Genomic DNA, 25000 nt, shown 5'->3' on the forward strand with positions numbered 1-25000 from the left:
TCATATCGTCGAAACTGTTGAACATATCCTTGAGGAACGGATTGACCCGTTTGGGAAATTCGGCACTTATGGCACTGGCGTTGAAGGATTCCATAGGAGCAGCGCCTCCGGAGGAGGCCGGGGTTTCATTTCGGGCGTTCGAAGGGGACATCGTTTCTGGAATGGTTGGAAGTTTTATGTATAGGGTTTTGAGTTTTTATAAGCTTCTATCAAACCTGGTGTCTCTCCAACGCTCAGAGATCGAATGGAATAGGTGTCGTCATTGGTAAGATTACTGCAAGATACGGCCTGTGAGCCGTAGCCGCTGGAGGTGGATGAGCTCATGCTCGGGGTTCCAGCAACAATGTTTTGGTTTTTGATCGCCGCGTTCGACGTCGTTGCTGAACTTGGAGCGGAGGGTGCCTTTTCCTTCGATCCAGTGTGACCAACGCTGGATGTAATAACCGGGGGCCGCTTGTCGATATCCATGAAAGATTCAACCGTATAGGAAGATTTCAACTTCGAAAAGTTGGGTTTCTTGGCCGGTTCGTAGAATTCGTAATCGGCGTATTCTGGTTCACTGAATCGATCTTCTCCTTCTTCCTCGTAGCAGACCTGCTTGATAAGCGGTTCTTCGTGCAGGGTGGTCATACGCTGAGCTAGTTTACTGGCGGCAGGGGATGCTATTTGGTCAAAATAATATCAGATTAGTAACAATGAATCAAAATTTCACACGCAGAAATCAACAAAACTTATGTTTAAAATTTCTTTTGAAAAAGATCATAACACAATGCAATCATTAAAACACAACATAAAATAAATGGAACAAAGAGTTAGACATATATAATCATTGGAAAATTAAGAAAAGACTATTAAACATTTACTACGTACGCTTAGTTGGCTGTAATCGCAGGGAGTTCAAATTTATGTTAAGATTAAGGAATGTGGGACGAGCTGCATTCCATGAAAGTGTGAGTGATTTGGAGAGAGAGAAAAAAGATAAGAAGAATATATGATGGACTATGTTTTTGAACGTCTTTTAAAGATTGATCTGATATCATTGACATCCAGGGGACGCTCCTGTATTAATGTTAGAGGCTTCATCTGAACTATCTTGCGACTGTGCTTCATGAGAGTCTATTGAGTGGGAAAGTGTTTTAGTACATCACAGAAACCTAATGTTAGTACCACTGGATACGTGTGAGATTGATCTTTTCATCCATTTTCATAAGCACCTAGACATGAGGACAACTAGCATTGTTGTTTGGGTTTATCGTGTGGATGGTTCACAGCCTAAATAATCGTTTAACTTTGAACTCACCAATTCCGTAGGACGAACTGCCAGATTCTTCCCCACTTGGTCCGCTGAAACTGGAATTCTTAAGCTTCTGGCGGTTTGTAGCGGTCTCTCTTGTGCTTTGTGCTGGAATTTAAAAAAAAATCTAAGTATTTTGAATGATTTTGGAAGATAACGGATTTCTTACCAGCATTCAGTCCCATCTTTAGATCAGCAAACGATTCGGATCGTCCGATTCCAAGTAATGACTCCAAGGATGCATCGAAGAATCTCATCTGTAAGGTAGCGTTTTTAAGAAAAGCGTATTTAAAAACATGTTGCCAGTACAAATCGTTTTGGAACCGTTCATCAAACTACCTTTTAACGAACTTATAGAACTAATGTTTTTTTCTTAAAGCTAATCAACAATCCAACTATAACCGATCATGGCCTTGCTTGCCATGCCGTCTGTCCTTTGGAGAGCGAAATTGTACTTAAATAAACTGAAAAACAACAAGTTCCCAATCGAAATAAAAAGAAAGAACACAGGAACACAAGGATCAGACGAGGACATTAGCGGCTGACGTAATTATCTGTACAATGCAGTAACCGAAAATTGGCACACCGAGAAACCATAAAACAGTAGAACGGAAGATTGCGAGACGCATTACATTTTTTTTGTTACAGAAAAAGGGCGCACAGAAGAGATATTATGAGAGAGGAACAGAGAGACAGACAGAGGAGTGTATTACGGAAAGCCACAGAGCTACGATACTTACGGTCATCGATGTGGTGAGGCCACAGTGCTCCCGGGTATCTTTTACGACCTTTTTTAGTATTATGAGCGTGTGATTGATTTGATAGTAGCGATATTTGAGAGGGTGGTTTTCACATTGTTTCGATCGAGATATTTTTGTTTTGGTATAATTTTGATTTTTTGGGGAATTTTAGCAGCGTGCAGATAATGTATATAAATAGAAAAATATAAATTTTCGAAATATTTAAGCATATGCACAGAAAAAAAAACAGAGAAATAGCACGTTATCAATCGACTGGGTAGGTAGGTGGAGAGGAGCTATTTCCGGGTTGGGTGAAAAAATGCAGAACAGATGGAAAGAAAGATAAAAAAATGTGCAAAACTGAAGGCGCAAAGTTGGGTGTCGGAAAAGAAGAGGCGTGAATGAATGGAAATAAACGATGCTTTGTGAACCGGAAAATGCTTGTCCCAATGCATGTTATACAAATGTACAGTAAAAGAAAACGATATTGTAAAGGGGGCTGATTCAGTAGTCATATAAAACATTTCGAAGGAAGCAGAAGGCGAGAAACTGCAAACCTTGAGTTTTTGTCACCGGCGAGAAAAGTTTTACAATTTCGAGAAAAAAAAGGTAAATCTGCTTGTCGAACCAAAATGACAATGACCATTGACGTCAGTATTACAATAGCCCAACAGAAGATAATATTTTTGAGGTGGGATTTTTTTAATCAAACGGGGTATTTTAAATTCCAGATACAGTACCTGGGAGAAGTTTGGCACACTGGCCGTCTTTCGCATCGACAGGGTCGGTCCTCGGATTTGTTCTAATTCTTTCACAGCCACGCTTTGTCTAAGCCGGTCCAGAGTGAGGATACTCTCCACAGCCGAAACTCCTTTGGTATATTTTTCTGAAAATATCAAATTAATTATTAGTAAAAACTAGCAAAAACTAGATTCATTTAAGAAACATACCTATATAAGTTTCTCCATCACTAGCGGAAACGTCTTCACCGGTAGCAGCAATCTGTGCCAGTGATTCTCGATCTTCCAACTCTTCTGAGGCTTTCGGAATGTTTGAAACTACCTCGTAAGTGACCCCAGACTGCAGAGAGTTTCCGTCAACACGCCCAATTCGTAGCTTCTTCAATCGGTCCGTAAAGCTTTGACGTTTGTAAATATTCAGAGCCAACCGCTTCCGTAGCACCAGATCCATCGGAGCTGGGTGGGATAACCGAACGGTTGTTTTGAGTATAAGGTAGACCCTTTCGTTGGCCTCGGTCATGCGGTTCAACGAAGGGCTGTCGTGAATGGACGAGTCCCAACTACAGACGGCACAGATGTCCTTGTCCTGGTGCTGAATGATCTGTAGAGTGTAGAACTTGTTTCCGTGTTCTTTTGGCAAGATGGAATTGGTGCCCGCTACCGGAACTTCATCGTTAGAGGCCTGCGTAGAAAGGTCGTCAGCATTTAAATCCAAAAACAGAACAGGTACATGGGGTTCCATTCCGAACGGAGGTTCCCAAGAAGCAGGAGCACCGGGGATTCCAGAACCTGGTGCAGGTACCAGAACAGCATTGCGCTCTTCGGTCAAGGAAACCCACTGGTTCACAAGACTTTGTTCTCGCTCTTTCTCCTGCTCAGTTTTGTCATCTTTGTTAATCAGCTTCTGAATTTGTTGATCCAAGTATTGCCTTCGCCGGCCTAGAGCTTCACTCCATTTATCCCTTAGCACGGTAAGATCTTCTTCCTGATACGAGTCCATCGGTTTCTGTAGCTTTGAACGAACAGTCACACAACCGACGGACACACTTATAATTGATTGGCAAATGATGGGCAGGGTACCGGAATTTTGAACCGGTTTTACACGAACTTTGATACGCCGCTGGAATCCTTGACGCAATTGATACACGCCACCCGTTAGCATATCCTTGGAACACTGTACATCAACGGGCGCCCAATCGCCGTTGTCGTTCAGCTCATGGATCTCAACCCAAAGTTCAATCTTTCGGGACAGTTCCGCCCACCGATCGGCCAATGATCGCGCCTTTGCCTGTTGCTGTTCGACTTCCCAATCCTTAGCGCGGCTAAATCCTACCGACCGGTGACCCCAAACTTCAATCGACAGAGCTCCATCGGTACAATGCTCCAGGAATTCTTCGTTAACAGTTACAATGTAGTCGGATTCGTGATCAAATTTGAAAGTAATGTTTTGGTTGTGAGCTGCTACTTCTTGATTGGTCGCTGGCACTACAGCAACATCGTGGTTCCAAAACGAGTACTGGCAGAACACAAAGTTGGACAGGTAAAGCGGTAGACCTGAGGCCTGTTTGATGCTTATTCTACAGGAGACCTGATTGCTGGGCGGATCGCAGAGATCGTCCTCTTCGTGGCTGTCATGGGAACTTTCCGAAGCAGACTCATTGATTCGATCCTGAGGAAATTGGCCGGCGATACGGCTGATTTCTACTTGTAGCCTTCCAGCAACCTCACCCTGCTGACTGATGATCGGGGTATGATAGTCCAGTTTCACATCATGGAATAGGACTTCAAGGAAAATGTTGGCCACACCGATGAGGTTGTGGTTTTCCTGGGACTCGTAGAACGGATCTGACTTATTTTTATTTTCATCCGTCACCATGTAGTTGTTGTCTTTGTACTCTTGGTACATATCACGCATATCGATAAGCTTGTTTTCCAGTTTCTCCATGCTCCAGATTTGGCTTCCGGAGTTCATTCGACGAACGAGGATGGCAGGTTCGCTGACGAACGCACCACGTTTGCGATTTGGACTGAGATTAGCCGGAGGAATTTGAAGGGTCACGCTAAATTTGGTTTGCTTATTCATTTCTTCGGCAAGCACGTTGGCTTCCTGGACCAGGGAGTTTGCACGAACGATGTCCGTTTTGAGTTGTCCGAGCGATCGCTTGAACATTTCGTCCCGTTCTTGGGCCCATTTTTCTACTCGTAGCTGAGCATTTGGGGTGTTTGGAGGGAGTTTACCGAGACGGAATGGATCGTAGGGGGCATATGGAGCGTACGGGGTTGTGGGTGAAAGGATATTTCGCAACTGCTGGAACTGTTTCTCGTATTCTTGTCGTTGTTTTTCCAACGCGACCTGTTTGTCCTCTTCGTGTTGCTTCTCCAGTCGAGAAATTGCCGCTTGGATGGGATTATTGCTGAACTCGTTCTGCATGAGTTCTTCTTGAGCATAATAGTAATCCAAGTGTTGAGCAGGTGTTTGAGGTTCCGAGGCAACGTTGTTGTTATTGTTGTTGGTTTTGGGACAATTGACTCGGAAAAAGTGATGATTACCCCAGAGGATTCGATCACCGTGGTTCAGTGAGGTCTTTTTGGTTACAACGGATCCATTTACGCAGCAGCGTGCGCTGTCGATTGGTTCCATGAACAGTTCGCCGTCTTCAATGGTGATGAGACAGTGTTCCGGTTGAATTCCTAAACCGAGTAGCTGAATGTCCGGTTGTTTGTTGATGTCATTACTTCGGCCTCCGATGAGTGTAATGTCCTTCAGGTAGTACACGAGCAGTTCGTTCAGTGAGGGATCTGCATTCAGATTGACCAGATAGTATTTGTTCTTCTCCACTTTGATGCCACTGTCTTGTACGCTAATGCCCATTTTCTCCAGGGCTTGCTGTCGTTCGCTTTGGATCTGTTCCGTTTTCTCTAGTTTCTCTTCCCAGGTTTGTGAAATTTGTTTCATCAAATTTTCACTTTCTGCAATCTTATCGTGGATGTCGACTCGCTTCATATCGCTGCCTCCGGTAGCATGTTTCAACATTTCCCTCAACGTTTCAACTTCCTTCCGCAGTTCTCGAATTATTCTAGCGTTAGGATCTTCGTTGACAACGGCGTGGTTGACAATTCTCTTTGCTCGATCTGCATAACGTAACGTGGACAGTGTTTCCTCGTAGTTATCTGCAGCCGGAGACAAAGTGGCCAACATCACAGTTTTTGAGTTGCCTCCGAGGTTATCTTTCAGCAACCAGGTTAGAACCGAATCCCGGTAGGGCACGAATTTGTCCCGATTTTTACTTCCGCTGGTCTGATCCGCCAGCTTCGATATCACCAGACCCAGCGTCGTCAGACTCTTGTTGATGTTGGACCCCTCCTTGAGCCGTTCCCCGACGGCACCCGTTTTCACCGCCCGCTCACTTCCGGCCAAGTCGACCAGTGAGACGCGAGACACTTTCTCGCCCGTCACTCCGGACTGCAAATCGATGAGGGTCTGAGTGAGTACGACCGTGAAAACGGCATGCGAACGGGACGACTCCGAGTTCATGTTGGTGGCGGCCACCGTTCGTGATTTGTTGCCCTCGGCCATGAGATTGTCGATGTCCTGGGATAAGGGAGAAAAAAAATTAATTACTAACTACTGTAAAGTAAACGAATCAATTTACATAGCCCAAAATCTAAGCCGGATTTTCCAAGCGGGAAACCTCAACGGTCATTAGGCACGGCCAGGCGTGCTTCATGTGGTGTCCTTAATCACGCAAATAACGTATAATGTATGGAATTACCATACGACAATATATCACTCTAAAGGACATAATAAAAAAAACGTATACAAAGGATGCGACCGGTCTGCAAGTTAGCTGTCGTGTGCCCATGCGGCAAGCTTTGGATCCGAGAATAGCCGAACCGATTTGTCCACCACAGAAAAAGACAATGAATGGAGTGAAAATGTCCCAGGAGACTCATTTGATTCAGTTGTTTTTTTTCTTCTTCTAGTTCTCTATTAAAGTATCATAGAGACCCACCCAACTTCCATCTGGTCCCATTTTCTCCTTTCCAACAAAGTCAACGACTACACCTTTAAGGGTAGTAATTTGCAAGGTGTGAAATATGCTTGCTTTTGGATCCTTGGAACAAAAAACGAAAGGATGTACGGCATCGGCCGCATTTTAAACCGAGCATTTCCCCTAGCGCTAGCTAACTTTAGCGCGGATCAGGAAGCGGCGAAAAAGAGATGTCTCATATTATAGATACATCAGCTTAGAGCAACGGGACGGCACGGTATCAGGACGCTCTGGTCGTGTCCTCCTGGATGGCGGTTCTTTATGACCAAACAAACTAACCAACCAACTGACTATATACAATATATTCCGAAGCAGCTGCTAGTCCTACTACTCTGCTGCCGGGGGACTCAATGCAGCGAAATGGAACAATAAATTCCGTTTCGGAGATTCATGGCTTCGGCTGGCTCGTTGGCTTCTGTGTTTGCCTTTGGTTTATGGCCGGCCTTCTATGGCGACCTGAGATTGGTGGAAACAGGTTACAGGAAGTCAGGAAGTGCCTTTCTTGTCCCATCGCGAACTTTGGATGTTCTCTCCTTCGCTTTGTCGATTGCTATCGCCAGCTTGGTGACTTGCAGAGCAGGTCATTTGGCGCTGATTTTCCTTGTGACCGGTTGTTGTTTCTATTGCTGTTTTGACAAGCTTGGCATGTTGCTTGTTCGAATAAACCGAAGGTGCTGAAAACATGGGTGCAGTCAATCTGTCTCCAATGTCAATTAAAAATGTATTTTCCAATCGCCGTTGGCAGGAGATAGAATTTATGGGTTCACATAGTGATTTTAAGGTGCAAGGAAGCTTCCGAAGGAAGCTTTTAAGTAATCAAACAAGAAGAATAAACAGAAACCCCTGGTAGCATTAGTAATCAATTAAACAAAACGGATAAACGAACCGAGAAAACCACAAATCCCTATTAAAAAGAGATTGGCAGCTTTCTTGGAATAAAATTAATTTGTAATGTTATTGAGGAAAGTAGAAGTAGGTACCTTATTTCGACCTAAAAATGTGTCTAACTTCATACAAACTTGAGCTTCGTTGAGCGCTTGAGCATTTTTACTATAATACCGAAATCGAATTAAGGTAGTCGCAGTTCATCGTGAACGATCAAGTTTACTCCATTTTCACCGAAACTAATAACATGGAACGCGCTTCTTGATAACATAATCTCTCGATAATGATGTTCAAATTTGATCGATCAATTAATCAGTGGAATTGGTAGCCAATTTGTGTGCTAGATTACCACATTTGAGCTAATTCAAAACATACCATATTATCATCGCAAAAAGTTTGTTCTCATTTCAGAAATAAAATCGTAGTCGAAAATGACGGTGATTTTACTAGGCTTAGGCCTGTTTGTTCACAATTCTGTAAGCAGAAATGTCATGAAAAATATACAGCTATAGATCTGAAACATGAGACCTGAGACATAAAACCTGAGATCTGAGTTTTAAACCATGCAACATGAGATTCAAGACATGAGATATTGTGAATTTAAATAAAATTTTTAGAAACGTCACTGGTGAACTGGCAAAGAAACACAGACTTCCGACAATCTAGTACTTGACTTTTCTTTGTCGGAAGTCGGAAGTCCGGACTTCCGACGTAAAGTTTAGTGCTGGCGCTATTATATGATAAATGAGACTAGAGACATTGAGACCTGTACCCTTAGACAGGTGACATGAGACATGCGACTTGAGACCAGAGACTTTAGACATGAGGCTAGAGACCTTAGCCTTGAGACATGCACCTGAGGCTTAAGACATAGAAACCTTAAGAACTTTAGGTCTTGAGATCTACACACAAAAAAAATCTGAATCCTTAACAACACTGAAATTGAAAACCTTTAATATTACATGACGTAGAACGCGATTTATTAATGTAAATTTACAGATTCAAATAAAGTAGAATCCTTAACAGCACTGAATTCGTATGACACAAATATTACTTGACACGGAACGCGATTATTTGATGTAAATTTACATCACATATGATGTAAATAAAAAGAAGCATCACATATGACGGAATTTTAAGTTCGAATTGAATATTACACGTCTTAAATATTTTACACGTCTTCAAATTTTACACGTCTGTTGAAGTTTACAATCGTGTAATACTCAACTCGCACTGGAAATTCCATCATATATGATGCTTCTTTTTCGATACATCATATGTGATGTAATTTTACAAATTTATTTGGTCACACAAAATTCTCAACAGCACTGAATGACCATTTTCTTAAAATTACATGACGTGGAATATTATATGGACATTGAATTTTAATTAAATGGAAATTACTTTACACTGAACGCAATATATCATGTAAAAATACAGCCTGTCAAAACTGGCACAAACAAAAGTAAACAAAGTGTTGCGTCAAGTCGTGCATCAAAGCAATTAGTCGAAAGTTGCTTTGAAGAAGTTTTCACGTTTGTTAGTTAGTGGATACTGTTGATTCATCGAATTCTTTGCGGCGCTACGGCAGCGGACTCACAGGATGCAACTCTGGGAGCGTCATCCTGTACATAATTGTCCTTCGAAGCTGTTAATCCGGAAGAGTTGCTGACGAAATATGCAAACATTTTCGGATAAAAATTATTTAGATTTCCCATGTTTTATAAATTCTAATGCCTTCAAAAATCTTTGTTTTTTAGACGATAAAAGATAATTGTAGTGTTCATAGAATCGGATTTTTAACAAATAAATGATTTTTATTAAAACCAAATTGATTTTATTTTAGAGATGAAAAACCGCTTTTTCATGGCTTTGGCGTTCCTAAAAGTAACTGTAGTAAACCAAAAAAATCCAATAGGAAAATTTTGCCTAAATTCAGTGGTTTTCAAAATTACATGACTTTTAAATTACACGTCTTTAAAATTTTACAGGCGTGTAAAATTCAACACACACTGAAAATTCCGTCATATATGATGCTTCTTTTTATTTACATCATATGTGATGTAATTTTACAGATTTTTTTCGTTGTGTGTAAGACATTTACGGAATGAATAAAAGACATGAGTTCGATCTCAAGACCCAATTCTCACATCTCACTTCTCAAATTTCACGTCCCATGTCTCACGTACCACTTTTCTAGTTATTTTTCTCACGTATCACGCTACACTTCTCACGTCTCACGTTCTCAAGTATCATTTCTCACTTTTCACGGCTCTTTTCTCATATCTTTCGTTTCAATATTCATTTTTCACGTCTCACGTCTCGCTCCTCTGGTCTCACGTCTCATGTGTCTTGTTTAAAATCTTTAGTCTCATGTCTCAGATCTCGCTCAGGTCGCCAGTTTCATATCTTTTGTTCCGTGTCTTAGGACTCATGTCTCAGGTGGCATGTCTCATGTCTAAGTTCTAATGTAGCAGCTTTCAGATCTCAAGGCTCAGATCTTAGATCTCAGGCATGGTTGGTAGAGTCGAGGGAAAACAACACTGTTTTCAGTCCAGCTTCCGAGTGTAATCCTCTTTCAATGATCGTGCTCCACTCGTAATCCGAGTTTACACGAGCTGTAAGTGACTCGGACGGTAAGTGTGAGAGCTTTCGCATCTGAGTGGGACTATGAGAATTCTTGCCAAGAGCGCCCTAGTGTTTTAGGTATACACCTCAGTGGAAATGAAAAAATTTAGATTATTTAGACTTCAGGAACGTACAAGAAAAATTGTTCCCCGCTGTCAGCGTTGCCACATTCAAATCTTCACTCTTATAAAAAAATTTAGACTAACAAAAAATCTGCACCGATTGTGACCCATTTTGGGTAACAACAATAATGAAATTTAATTAGTTTTTGAAAACCCATCCCAAGTTTATTTAATTAAAATTATAAAAATTGTAAAAGGCTCTTTTTTCTTGCAAATATTAGGTAGCATTATGTAAACCAAGTTGTTTTGTCCGCTAGGATGAGAAATTAAGGTCATTCGTCCGAGTATCGTACGGAAGATAACCTGTCCAGGGTGTTCTAGAGCACGATGCCCTGGAACACACTCCACCTGGACCGGTTACGTGATGCGGGCCTGCTTCCGTGCTCGTGAGCGATGCTGAGATGAATGGCTGCGTCCGTTGTTATCCCTAAGTCCCATCCCTGTCTCATCGATAAGTAGCTGAACGAAAGAACAACGCGTCAACGACATAAATTGGCGCGTTGACTAGTTGGTTTCCGGAGAGAGAAGAGCGAACTTCTGAAAGAGAGGGCAAAGCCGCCGTAGGGGCTCGAGCAGGGTTGCCAACATTTATTTTCAAAAATCAGGGAACTTGCGAAATAAAATCAGGCAAAATCAGGCTACGTTAAAGTAACGGAAATTTCGCTCAAAGTGATGACCTTTTTTTTTTTTTTTTGGTCATCGCTCCACATTTTCACTCCAATATGTGTTGTGAGTCTGCTTAGTTGAATAATTCTGCTGCATCAAATCAATCAAAAGATAAAAAGATTCCCTTCAATTCTCTTTTTCAATAAGAATTAACGGGAATCTTTCGATTGCTTGGATTCAACCACATTTTCACCTTTTCACTTCAGCTATGGTACCTACTTCAGTTTCTTACTACCCATTTTTCATGACATTCGCAAAAATCAGGCAAAATCAGGCAGATTTTCAAAAATCTGGGAAAATCAATGGCTTTTCAGGTTGTCAGGCAGAGCCTCGATAAATCAGGCAACGCCTGAAAAATCAGGCACATTGGCATCTCTGGGCTCGAGCAAGATGGGAGGAGAGAGTGGAGTTTAGGCATCGAACGTGGACGCATGTAAATTGCATCGTTCCACACATCAAAAATAAAAATTAATAAGTGGGTGAAATCGTTGTGTGGCCGCGTGTGCACCATTAAGAAAGAAGTGCTGAATCGTCGTTCGGAGCATTTTCTGGTTTTTCCGAAAAGAGGACGAACTGAAACGGTCAGAAGAACGAGTTTAATTCACCCTTCCCCTGAAGCTAAGTATCAGGTGACAGCCATCTTGCCATCTCCACGTGGTGACGAAACCTACCGCTTCGAAGCATTAATTGAGGGCCATGGCTAGGTTTTGCATCGCACTCACCAGGATCTAAGCCAAAACTGTGATCCGGTAATTTTAGACACAACCCTCTAGAATTGAAACCCGCCGAGTATCGGAAGCAAAATCCGAAACACGGTGTGCGTCCTGTAAAAATCAATTTAAGAAGCCCACCGGTTATCGGGAACCTATCCGGTATCCGGTGCCGTATCTCGTCCAAGAAAACCGCCGGGGATCGGAAGTTTATTCCAAAACCCGGTGCTGTGCTACCCAAAACCATCATCCAAGAAACCCACCGCGGTATCGGCCACCAAGTCCGAGACCCGGTGCTGTGCACCATAAAGAGTCGAACCAGAAGCCTACCGGGTATTGGTAGCCCAATTCAAGGTCCGGTGCCGTGCTCTTCCATAACATACGCCCAAGAAAACCACCAGGGTATTGGATGCCGAATCCGAGACCCGGTGCTCTGCCCTAGATCAGTCGCCCAAGAAACCCACCGTAAACCGGTGCTGTGCCAATAATCTACAGCAATCGACCAAGAAAACCACCAGGGTTACGGAAGCCGAATCCGAGACCCGGTGCTGTGCCGCAGGCCAAAGTCGAGAAAGGTTGGTGTTCGAACGAGCAGGTGCCACGTGGCTCGCCGAACACCGCCTCCACAGCTGAAAATTATCGGTAGGCCTGCCGACACAAGGTAAAACCATGAAACTCGAACTCAAATCGTCTCAAGCCGATCCAGTTGTCCAGAACGGCCGCAACGTATCCCCTCCTTAAATGTTGTCTGTTTGATGAGAAAAAAATAATAAAAAGTTAAAAATGTAACTTCCGCTTCACATTGACTAAAATTTATTTGGATGAGCCGATATTCTTCGGACAGGTAAGATACAAGATTTGGTGATTTGGTCCTCCTCTTTGTACTCCGCATTCGTGATTTACCCTTGAGCATAGCCGACCCTGAGGTTACGGTACGTCTGAGCTAGCCGTTCGTAACACGATATGGCCACCGACAACAACAAAAATCATCGGTGGAAAATATTAGGGAAATCTGCAGTATTTTTTTGATTTTGTTTAACTGTTGGTATCATGGGTTGGTCCGCACTTCTCAAATCCGACAGTGCGCTGTGTAAATCGCACCGTTATCTTCTTGGATTTGCTGAGCACCACACTTCATTCCGAAATGCTCTACACTCGTTTCCGAGTACAGCCGAAGCCAAGTGCCGAGCAAAACCGGTGCCCCAATAGTAACACTACTGTGTGAGCAAGAGAAATTCCGAAACACACAACTGAAGTGCAAACAAACAGCACGAAACGATATTGCTTCTTCTTTTTCCTTTTCTTGTTTGGAAAGAACCAAGCCTACTGAGTTGCTTTAGCGCTGCTCCCCTACACTTAATGTGATGATTTTTTTTCTCTTGCTCTAACCCTGGCGAAGCGTTCTCTGCTCTTTGCTTGGGTGTACGCCCGGCGTTTTAACAGAGCAGGGCAAGTGTTTTAGAACGAAAAGTTCACTGAGTTGCATTTTTCAAGCCGCTCGGGGAGAAATGGACAACCATGGTTAATATCATTCCTTTTCTTTCAAATTTTCAATATAGAAAATTAATGAATTAACTTAAAGGTGTTTTGAAATCCGGAAGTTTCTTTCAACTGTATTATTATTTCTCATAATTGACGAATTTCACATGAATCTGGTTCTGTCTTTTTCTAAATGAAATGTTCTATCGATATGGTTTCGTTTGTTCATTTCAAAACGCTTTTGATGGTATATTTTTTTAAAAGGTGAAATCTGTACTAATGTTACCACATTGCGGACCAAATCCGAGATATCTCCTTTTTTTTCGCTTGCCGCGCATGTGTTGCTTTTAGAAGCATAAAAATCTAATAAAAAAAACTCTATCCTACAAAATTTAACACAGCACATTCGGTCACTCAACGACACCAAAATAATAGAATTTGGTCAAGCGGGTTTAGAGATATAGAATGCCTAATTCCGGTGTTTTTCGGTTTGCATTTCTTCGTGGTCCCTAATGTGTTAACAAAATCCTTTAAATCTGTCTTCCGGGTGAACAGAATCTATAGGGGAGAAGCGGGCTATATGCGCCTAATAAGCAGAATACTGATTTAATCAAATATTATATCAAATATGTCTACATAAACTATATACACGTGTGCAGGCATCTGTTTTCTATACATTGGAGTAATTTTTATGTTCAAATTTCCTTTCGTTTTCGAGAAAACGATTTTATTAGAACTGTTGTCTAAAATGCCGAACCTCAAACCGTGCAGGCTAAATGCGCCTATTTATGTTTTGAGCAAAATTCCTGTTTTTTGGGCAATATTTCCGTATAATTTCATTGAAACTGCTAGAAAGTAATAACTATCGTACGACAAAGCTGAAGTTTTATAAAAATCTCAGGTATAATAATTTTATGGAATAAAACAAAAGTTAGGGTTGCCATACTTTGGAGACAGTTTATCCATGAGAAAACCTTTATCAAATCTGTTTTTTTGATCTTAAATTCTCTCTTAAGATGTTAATCAGAGCTTAGATTTGAAGTTTCAATGATACAAATCATTTATTTATCCTATTTAACCTGTTATTTGAGGATGGAGGGATTTTACAAACATGATGGGGGCATACAAAAATTCTCTTTTATTCCACTATATAATTATTATTAAACCTCCATAAAAGCTTAAATATGGTTTAGTTTTTAACTTCTTTTAATCAAGAAACAAAAACCATCCAAGTTTTTATGTTGAGCTTCTGTATGTACACAGCAAAAATTATTTCCTGTAAAATTACGCAAATGTCCTGTAACAAAAAAGAGCAGGACATTTACCGTAATTTTACAGGTCGAAAACATGATTACGTGACATTTAATTTTTAGTGTACAACTTTTTTACAGGACATTTGCTGTAATAATAAATGAATCTTCGTTAACTTTCAAGGAAAACTATTTAAAATTACAGGTTTTGTTACTTACAGGTGATTTATTTTAAAGGTTGCAGTTTTTCGTGACACGTAATAGTCAAAAAAAATTTCTGTGTATAATTTTTAAAAGTCAAAATATTACATCAAAAGGTAAACCTTGTATGAATTTTTTTATTTTTTTTTTTAGTTTATAAATTCATAAAATTCTTTCTTGCTTTATGTTCTAAGTGTATCACCTTTAAAATGCATATGTTAGATAAGCTATCTAGTCAGCCATTTCATCAAACAACCGTAGGGTCATTTAACCCTATAGGCCCATTTATGAAAACCTTTCCCCTACCCGAAAATATTGAAAAAATCTGCACTTTTTAAGATAAATCTGTTCTTGTGGCTACCATGCCAACTAGACCGCTGCAAAAAATGACTTTTTGCTCCCATATGGTTTTTCGATGCCTTTTGGGTCACCAAGCATCAGTGTAAAATTTGAGATGATTTGGTTGATTCTTGAAATAGCGGAACGCTTTTTGTATGGAAATTTTATTGGGAGAAGAAATTGCACTGCTGGTCGCTAAGAGAAAAACGAAGCTGTTCTCTCAATTGACCCACACGGGAGAAAACAAAGGAACGAAATCGTCTTCAAAATCAACAAACATGGCGGACTTTTTATCATATCCGATTTAAACAATTTAATCCGATTTTTAAGACCTTTTACTTGCATTACGATTCGCAGTAACGTTTTTAATGTCTTGAGTTATCATTTTAAGGCGATTTTATGTTTGCTGGGTAACGCGTGAACGCGCACAACCAGAGATGCCAATGTGCCTGATTTTTCGAGGCTCTGCCTGACAACCTGATAAGCCATTGAATTTCCCTGATTTTTGAAAATATGCCTGATTTTTGCGAATGTAATGAAAAATGGGTACTAACTAAGGAACTGAAGTAGGTACCATAGCTGAAGTGAAAAAGTGAAAATGTGGCTGAATCAAAGCAATCGAAAGATTCCAGTGTTAATTCTTATTTAAAAATGGGATTTAAATGGAATCTTTCGATTGCTTGATGCAGTAGAATTATTCAACCGAGTAGGCTCACCACACATAAAAATAGTGGAGCGATGACCAAAAAAAGGTCATCACTTTGAGCGAAATTTCCGTTACTTTAACGTAGCCTGATTTTGCCTGATTTTTATTTCGCCAGTTCCCTGATTTTTGAAAAAATATGTTGGCAACCCTGCGCACAACTGTACTCACCTGTATGTAGCATCTTGATCTGTCAAGAGTGAACCAGCGCTTTGTTTACGTTTGAAAAATTAGTTTATCCTAAAATGTCGCGAATTAAAAAAGATGTTAAAATTCGTGTGTTGGACACTTTGTTGCGAGAGAAGGGCATCTCGATGAATGAAGTGGCAAAACGTTTCGGCATTCATCCGGCGAGCGTAAAATCCATCATCCTCAAGTTCGGCGAACACTATACGTTCGATGATTTGCCAGGAAGAGGCAGAAAACCAGGACCATCTGACCCAAATCTGGACCGTAAGGTAATCAACCTCATCAACCGGAATCGATCGATGTCCATACAGATTTGGCGAAAAAAGCTGGGACATCGATCGGAATGGTACAGCAGATCAAGAAGCGGAACAACCTGAAGATATACAAGAAGAAGGAAGTGTCCAAACAAGAGGCTGAATAAAAATCACGAGCCAAAACCAGAGCCCGGAAGCTGTATCATGGGATTTTGCAGAAGCCAGATGCGTGCATTCTCATGGACGATGAAACTTATGTAAAAGAGGATTCCAGTACTCTTCCGGGACCACAATTCTACACTGCAGCTATTGGGGAGGATGTGAGTGACCACGAGAAGTCGATTGAGGTGGAAAAATTTGGCCAGAAAGTGCTTGTGTGGCAGGCAATCTGCTCCTGCGGTTTGAAGTCGGAGAGTTTCTTTACAAAAGGAACAATAAATGCCGATATCGTACAAAAGGAGTGTTTGAAGAAAAGGTTGCTGCCACTATATAAGAAACATACAACTCCACAATTGTTCTGGCCGGATTTGGAGTCAGCCCACTACGCTAAATCCACTCTTAGATAGTTTGAGGATAACGATGTAGATTTCGTTGTGAAAGATATTAACCCAAGAAACTGCCTCCAGCTTTCGCTCCATAGAACGATATTGGACTATCGTCAAGAGAGTTTTCAAGAAGGTTGGTGAGGCCAACAGGACCATGGCAGTTTTCACGAAAAATTTGGAATGCTATGGCCAAGAAGTGTGATCAATCAGGTGTAGAAAACCTAATGAAACGTGTCAAGTCGAAAGTCCGAGAATATTACCAATAACTACTTTTTTACTTGTATTTCTTTATAAACTGTAAGAATAAGCTTTTTGAAACACTTCCGAACTGTTTCTTTGTTTTGAATCATCAACAAAATCAATACAATGAAAAGAAATGTGTTTATAACTTATTTTCGATACACTCCTTACATCTCCAAACATTAAATTTGAACATGTATTATAAGTTTGAACAGAAAGTGATGCTGTACATCGCGATTTCCGAGAGAGGTATTTCTAAGCCATCATTCAAGATGTCTGGTTTGGCTACCAATCAATATGTATACCAGGATGAATGTTTGAAGAAAATTTTGATGCCGTTACTACAATACGGACAATACGTGTTTTGGCCGGATAAAGCGTCATCGCATTATGCCAGAAAAACACAATCCTTCCTGAATACCCATTAGATCCCATTTGTACCCAAGAACCACAACACGAAAGAAAGCCTTCTTGGAGGGCCAAGAACTGCAAACAACTGATTGGTAGAATCAACAGATGTATTCTCAAAGTTGACATGAAGGCCGTACAACGCTCCTGTTCCGACATCAAACCAATAAATCAAATCTTCTTTAAGTACCTCCACCTGACTTTTTTTCACAGCTTAAAGAGAAATTCCAAAATTCTAGTTTCCAACCGTTATAAGAAGGGTTTTTTAGTTAACATTCTATAATGAGAAAGTAGTCGAAGCTGTATGGAGAGGTGTAGTAATATATCGTGAATAATGCCAATTTCTCCAAGGTTGCTTCAATTCCTTTTGCTTACTACTCGTTATGCCAAATGTGACAAGAAGTGAGGAACGATATTTTTGGCTTAGGGTTCGATTTTGGAGAGTAGCTAGAATCGTAGATAGTTTGTTTTTATAGTCAATCAAGTATTTCAAATGCAATGTCCTGATATGCAATCATTCAAGAGTTTTACGATTTTTTTTTTTAATTTTTTTTTTTTTTTTTGTAGCGGCCCACTACACTCCCCCACACCAAAAGGCTCCATTGAGCCCCCTGGTAATGGACGCTACTGTTCTCAGCACGCCTGGCAGCAGAAACACCAATAAAAAATCTAATACGCGAGCAAAACATTACTCATGCTGAGAACTCAAAGTTTATAGTTTAATGCGAGGATATGTGGCGATATAAGTTAAACTAATTTATACTTTGAATCTCAATGGAAAGAGATTTCCTTTGAAGAGATTCATTTTTAAGAAAATTTTAAATATTTATATAAAACGTAATACTAAAATTAAAAGATTAAAATTAAAAGATTAAGTTATAACTATAATTTTACAATAATTAACGCTACAAAATTACAAAAATAATAATGGCTAGCTTTGTTCGGCTTGTTTTACGGACTTAATTTATCTTTAAATATTTGAAGCAATTTGGCTTTGAAAATGGATCGTGAATTGATTTCTTTTAATTCATTTGGTAGGGAATTATATTTTGTTGGTCCAATAAACGATATCTTTTTTGTCCTAAGGAGGTTGAGGATCGACAGCGTTGAAGATGATTTAAGTGACGAGTATTATGTGTTCGTATTCCCGTTGTGAAACGTAGGTTTTGAATAGAAGTTGACGAATGCAGGTTATCAAAAACATACAATATAGTTTGGAGATCACAAAGATCTGATAAGGGTAAGATATTATGGACTCTGGGTGAATAAATAAGCCTAGTTGGATGCAGCAAAGGAAGATTGTAAATATTTTTCAAGCATCTATTTTGCAAAGTTTGAAGTGAATGAACGCATAATAGAATTTTAAAAGAACATGTTGTGGCACGAAGTTCTTCAATCTCCAGAGTACACCACAGAGGGGAGAAATTCTTTTTTCTAGATGTTGTATATGACAACTCCAGGAAAAAGTACTATCTAAATGAATACCTAAGTATTTGAAGGTTTTCACCTCTTGTATGGCAAACTGATTCATATGTGGATCCCTGTGTTGTGATATTACCTTCCTGGATGAATGGAATAACATGTATTTAGTTTTTTCGTAGTTTAAAGAGAGCAGATTGCTATTGAAAAATGTAGATAGCAATTTCAAATCATGTTCCAGGTTTTCAATAATTGTATTTGGAGACTTTCCTGTGTAAAATAAGGCCGTATCATCCGCAAAAAGCCGTGCTGTACCAATAAGGGGAAGATTACAAATGTCGTTAATGTAAATTAGAAAAAGTAAAGGACCTATGTTACTGCCCTGTGGAACCCCTTTATTAATATTTCTGAATTTGCTCGCTATCCCTTCAACCACAACAAATTGTTTCCTATTGTTCAAATAACTTCGAATTATGTCATTTGCTTTTCCCCTTATTCCGTATTTGTTCAATTTTTCTAATAAAATTTCATGATTCAGTGTGTCGAACGCTTTTTTCAATAAATAAAGCTACGACAATATTTTTAGAATCAACCTCTGTTATAATTGAGTCAACTAGTTCAGAAATAGCTATAAGAGTGCTGGAGCCTGCTCTGAAACCGTATTGCATTTTGTATAAAATATTATTACAACTAAGAAAACTCATGATTCTCTTTACTAATAATTTTTCGAACACTTTGCTGAAGACACTGAGCGTAGAAATTGGTCGATAGTTGTTGACATCTTCTGAATCACCTGATTTGAATATTGGGGTTACTTTCGCTACTTTAAGGCAATCTGGAAAACATCCTGTTTCAACTATTGAGTTGAAAAACTTTGCAAGAATATGTGAAAAAAGCTGGTTGTTATTTTTAATAACACTTGTTGGGAAACAATCCGGTCCACAACTTTTTTCGTTTTTGAGGCTCAGTATTACTAATTTTACTTCATTTTCATCTGTTGGTTGAAGGAAGATTGAATTCCTTACCTCGTTTATATTGGACAAAGCATCAAACTCAGGTTCATTTGGTATTTCTTGGCAAGGTCCAATCCAACTGAGGAGAAAAAACTGTTGAATTTGTTACCAAGCATTTTTTTGTCAGTTATAAGGTTTGTTGCTGTTGGTTGCAGCCAAGGCTGCCATACGCGTGTTCTCCAGTTTCTGTTCGCATGAACCAATTGATCTAATCAAAACTGGGGAAAAAATTCCATCGTACAGTAGACCAGAATTAAAAATACTAATCAGATGACATATGGGAGCCGATAGCTTAAGCCGATTCTCCCCATTCGCGAGGGCATCAGGTCACGTCACCACAAGAGGCAGCTCCCGAACCGATATGATGCCAGATACCTATTTCATATATAATTAAGCGAGAAGCCAGAGGTTCCTCGTGTTCCGGAGGATTTCATCGAAGAAGGTGTTTATGTTTAATGTATACATGCGTTCATCGTTTATCGCCAGTGGGTAGATGCATGGATGCCAACAACGAATTTCTGGTTCTTTTTTGGGGTTGATAAAAAGGAACGTGTATAATGACGGCGCGGTTTGGGTTGCTGGATGCATTTACCGGTTTTGCTTTCGCTTGCCTACCGCCTACACGTACTCTACTATTCAGCGAGAAAACTAAACCAGACCGCCGAAGAATCATCGAACGGCATCGGCGTTCGTCGAAGGCCATAACCGTTTATTAGCCCGGCACAGGTACGTTATGGATTCAAAATGAGGGGCACAAACGTAGGTTGTTGTGGCTGGTTTGATAGGTGAAAATTTCCCAGCGGGCGGTAGGTAATGATCAACAATGTGCTTGAGTATATCTCCATTTTTGATCAACCTGTGGCCAAACAATCAAAAGGTTTGTATGGTGTAAATGTGTATCCGGGAGTAAGTATGTCTGCTGGAAGAAAGCATTCACCCAAAATTGCTGTTCATCACGCGCAAACCATTATAAAGTTAACCGTACCGATTCAGTGATTCTCAATCTGAGGGAATCAATGAAGCTTTGTGGCCTAGAGGATAGCCATCAAGTCTTCTAAGCCAGAGGTCATGAGAGCGAATGTCGGCCACGGCATAAAGAGTACTCTTTCTGTGGGCTACAGTTTAAGCATTTGTAAAATGATAGCCATCATATTCTTGAAAGATGTAAAACATGAAGTTTTATTTAATGACAGCTCATATGTAGATCTTGGTTTCTGCTGAAGACGCAGGCAGGTCACACAAAAAATGCCATAGAAAAATCATAATTAATCTCACTAGAACAGGCTGGCCCAATATGTGTTATTTGAATTGTGCGATTGGATAGTTAATTGAAACCTTTTGCCAGTTGTCACTGCTCAGGGATCAATTTCTCGTTCGTATTTAATTTAAGAAACCAAATTTGCGAACCACTGTTCGTCATCAAGATTGGGAAGGCAGGCCGCTTCATTTTAACACGATATCAAAAGTTTACAAACGGAAGGTGTCTTTCAGGTGCTCGAAGAAGAAGGAAACTCGACTCGAACCGTTGCCGGCAACCGAATGATAACACTTTCCAGCACGGCACAGCAAAGGCGAGCGATTTTAGCCATTTTGCAGGTGCCTCATAATTTACATTTAGCTAACGTTCGGTCCTCTGTCAGAACGACCCAGAATGAACAGAAACGTTTCCCTCCTCCCTGACTCCGGCCTGAGTTTCCTGAGCGTAGGTGTACTGTCATCATCCAAAATGTAGTCTGTTTCGGAGTCGATGGAAGTAAAGATGGTGGATGGGTTGCCGGTAAAATAGTGTTGTACGATATTGGTTTTTGGCACAATTCCGTTCACTTATTCTGTGTTGTTCTGGCAGTTCTGGCGCTCGCTCTGAAGCTGCTTACTCATGCTAACACTTCTCTTCGCCTCAGTGACCATTTCTGTTGCTGCTGCTGCTGCTTCTGAGCGGAAGTAAGCTGTGCACCGATGATTGGTCGCCGATGGATGGATGGGGGTGTAATGTGTATAGAGAATGAGGTGCTGCAGATCGATGCGGCCTTGAACCTTCGTTTTGGTTTCTTCATTATTATGGTTCGAGACACAAAACGGTTCGCTGATTCATTGCCGAGTCAAGCTGTGCTCTCTAGTTTAAGTTTCGTTTGGCTATGGTAGAGTAAACTTGGACAAGTAGCACCATTTGATTGTCGCTGACCAGTAAGGCACATATGATTCGCGTGTCACTAAATTTTCCTTGGGTCAATTTGAGCTAAACACAGGGAGTTGAAAAACCATTTACTGCAATGAGACGACTTTGAATTTACCTGACAGCAATTTAGCATGACAGCGTTGACGAGGGAAGTTGTGGCTCCAGAGAGCAAATTAAACACATTTGTTCAACACTGCAATAATAACGCTGCAATGATTTAGTTTGTCATAAAGTAGAAAATCTTAATGATTTACAGAAAATTTCAATCTTTTGTTGACAACCAAAAATTAAAAAAAAAAACTTTTACCTTGTACAATTTCTAAATCAAATAGAAATAGTTAGCAAATTCCTGAATTCATTCACACATAGACTGGTCTATAGATAACCACAAATTCCTGTGTTTTGCTAAATGTATATCGAATCCAAATTATTATTTCAAAACTACTACAGTGAATCCCCGATTTTGTCACGCACCGATTATGTCTGCGTCCGATTTTATCTACCCCCAATTTTGTCACCTTTTTTACCCGATTTTGTCACTATTTTTTATTTAATGTAAAAATACAAAGATTCAAACCTTCTTTTGGAATGAATATTAATTGATATCGCGTCAATTGACAACATTGTTATACAACGTTATAACATCGATAACGACTTATGAATGACACAAAGAAAGGATGTCCGATTTTATACAAGTATTTTTATTCACATTTGAACAATAATAAAGTTGGTAAATACAATCAAAATAATAAATATGACACGAATGCCACGAAGATATGAAAGTGTCACTAATGACACTTAATAATAAAAATAGAATAACAAATATAACGACACAACAAATCAATGATGTCATGAACAAACTTGTTTTGGACCCTTGGAGTCAAAGGGTTATAATTACGAAATAGCTTATTTCGAGAAAACACTCTTTCAAGTGGTTGGGTTAAAACATGGATCATCATAAATCTGGACGCACTGTTCATTTTACCATAGCGCCCCTAGTTGTCTGATCTGGAATGTTTTGACAGTACTTTGTTCGGAAATGTTTCCTCTATCAGTGCTGAAAATTTCATTACGATTCGTTTTGTTCCAAAAAAGTTACACGTGATGGAAGCCGCGAGACGAAAATTAATTTTTGGACACCCACGTCAAGAACCTGACGTGGTCGGGTTCAAAATTCGCGAAATCTGTAAAGATGGTCAAAACGACCGTGTGCAGCGTTCTCAAACGATTCCGTGAGATGCATAGGGTAACGGACTTATTTTGGACCAGAGGACCTATTTTGGACCACCTTGTCTAGCTCTCTTACAAAGGAACCAATCATGAAGTTTTTTAACAAATATAGTTGAAGCCCGAAAACTTAATGTTACGCACTAATTTTATTCATAATTAGTTGCTTTATGAGAAAGCTAGAGGTCCTCTGGTCCAAAATTAGTCCGTTACCCTACTATCGATCGGCAGGTTCATACCAAGCGTTATAGTGGACCTAAGGGTCGGAAACTGCATTTGAAGGTGTTGAGAACGATCAAGGTAAACCCAGGGCAGTCGGACTATGACATCGCCAAGAAATTTAATCCCGACCAATGTACCTTCAGAAGGTTTCGTCTGCGCGAAGGAATGCGATCTTATCAGGCCAGTAAGCAACCAAACCGGACATTGAAAATTGAAGAAGAATGTAGAAGCCAAAGGACGGGCCCGGAAGTTATACAACAAGGTAACGAAGTACGACGGATGCATCCTCATGGATGACGAAACGTAGGTGAAGATGGATTTTGGGCGACTTCATGGACAAAAATTTTACATAGCCACTGATCGGGCTGATGTCCCCGCCAAGTTCAAATTCGTTTTTGCCGATAAGTTTGCAAGAAAGTGTTTGATCTGGCAAGGTATTTGCAGCTGCGGACGAAAAACCCCGATTTTTGTGAAAAACAAGACCATGGACACCGAAATGTACAAGGAGGAGTGCCTGAAAAACGTTTTTTTCCGTACATTAGATCTCACAAAGGACCAGTAAAGTTTTCGCCAGATTTGGCAGCTGCCACTACAGCAAAGAGGTTCTACAGCAGTGGTATCGGGCCAACGGGGTTGATTTTGTCGAAAAGGACATCAACCCACCCAACTGCCCTCAATTCCGCCCTATAAAAAAATTTCAGGCAATTGTCAAGCAGAAGATGGAAAAGAATGGTAGGACGACTCGGGATGCAACAGAGATGAAGAGATTGTGGAACAAAATAGCCGCTGAGGTCAGCCTATAGGGTGTTCAAACTATGATGAATGGTATTCAACGAAAAGTTCGAAATTTCATCAAAAACACATCGGAATAATTTTTTTAATATTATTCCTTTAGAGTGCAATGAAAAACCTACATTTTGAGTACAAAACATTTTTACTTCGTTCACATAGCTCCGAGATAGACCCGTTTTAATGCGTCCATATTTAAGATGACGTATGTATTAATTCCTGTAAATTTGTTTTTTTATGTGATTTCGTTCATTTTTGTTAATCGATAATTTTTTGAACCATTTTTTTTGTCTGAAATTTTGCTCAGGTTTTTTTTTTGTGTTTTCCAATTTGATGATGAAATCCATACATCCATTATCACCCTTAGTGTGTACCTTCAAGTACGTTGATCTGCTCCACTGAAATTGCCAATTGCCCAGAAACAACTATCGTTAACCGAAATAGTCCACTCATCGAGATCGATCGAGTCATTTCACCTATTCCCGAATGAAATCGACGGCCAAATTGATTTCGATAACCTTCAAATTTCGAGCCAGCCCGTCTCGACATTCACTCTTTACTATACCATATTTAGCTCCAGCTACCCATACCGGTGCTTTCGATTCTTGTTGCGTGCTGATGATTTCAGTCAACTTGAGCCGGGTGAAGAAATTATCGCCCATGTTCGAATAGTTGTTGTTCTGCACCGATACAAACACACTCGGGGTTT

General features: G+C 40.2%; 1 protein-coding gene across 1 annotated transcript; it reads right to left on the bottom strand.

Annotated features, from left to right (window-relative positions):
* Positions 1 to 3: 3 nt before the first annotated feature.
* Positions 4 to 24953, bottom strand: LOC129760648 (kinesin-like protein KIF13A; the record flags this gene model as incomplete). Its single annotated transcript, XM_055758304.1, has 9 exons — positions 24882 to 24953; positions 2985 to 6366; positions 2775 to 2920; positions 2035 to 2082; positions 1464 to 1551; positions 1301 to 1402; positions 871 to 933; positions 216 to 662; positions 4 to 156 (listed from the first exon to the last, which is right to left on the bottom strand). Coding segments are annotated over exons 1-9 (4501 nt in total), but the record flags the coding sequence as incomplete, so codon positions are not given.
* Between the last annotated feature and the right edge of the window lie 47 nt (positions 24954 to 25000).

Source organism: Uranotaenia lowii, unplaced genomic scaffold (genome assembly GCF_029784155.1).
Source record: "Uranotaenia lowii strain MFRU-FL unplaced genomic scaffold, ASM2978415v1 HiC_scaffold_701, whole genome shotgun sequence".
NCBI classification, from domain to species: Eukaryota; Metazoa; Arthropoda; class Insecta; order Diptera; family Culicidae; genus Uranotaenia; species Uranotaenia lowii.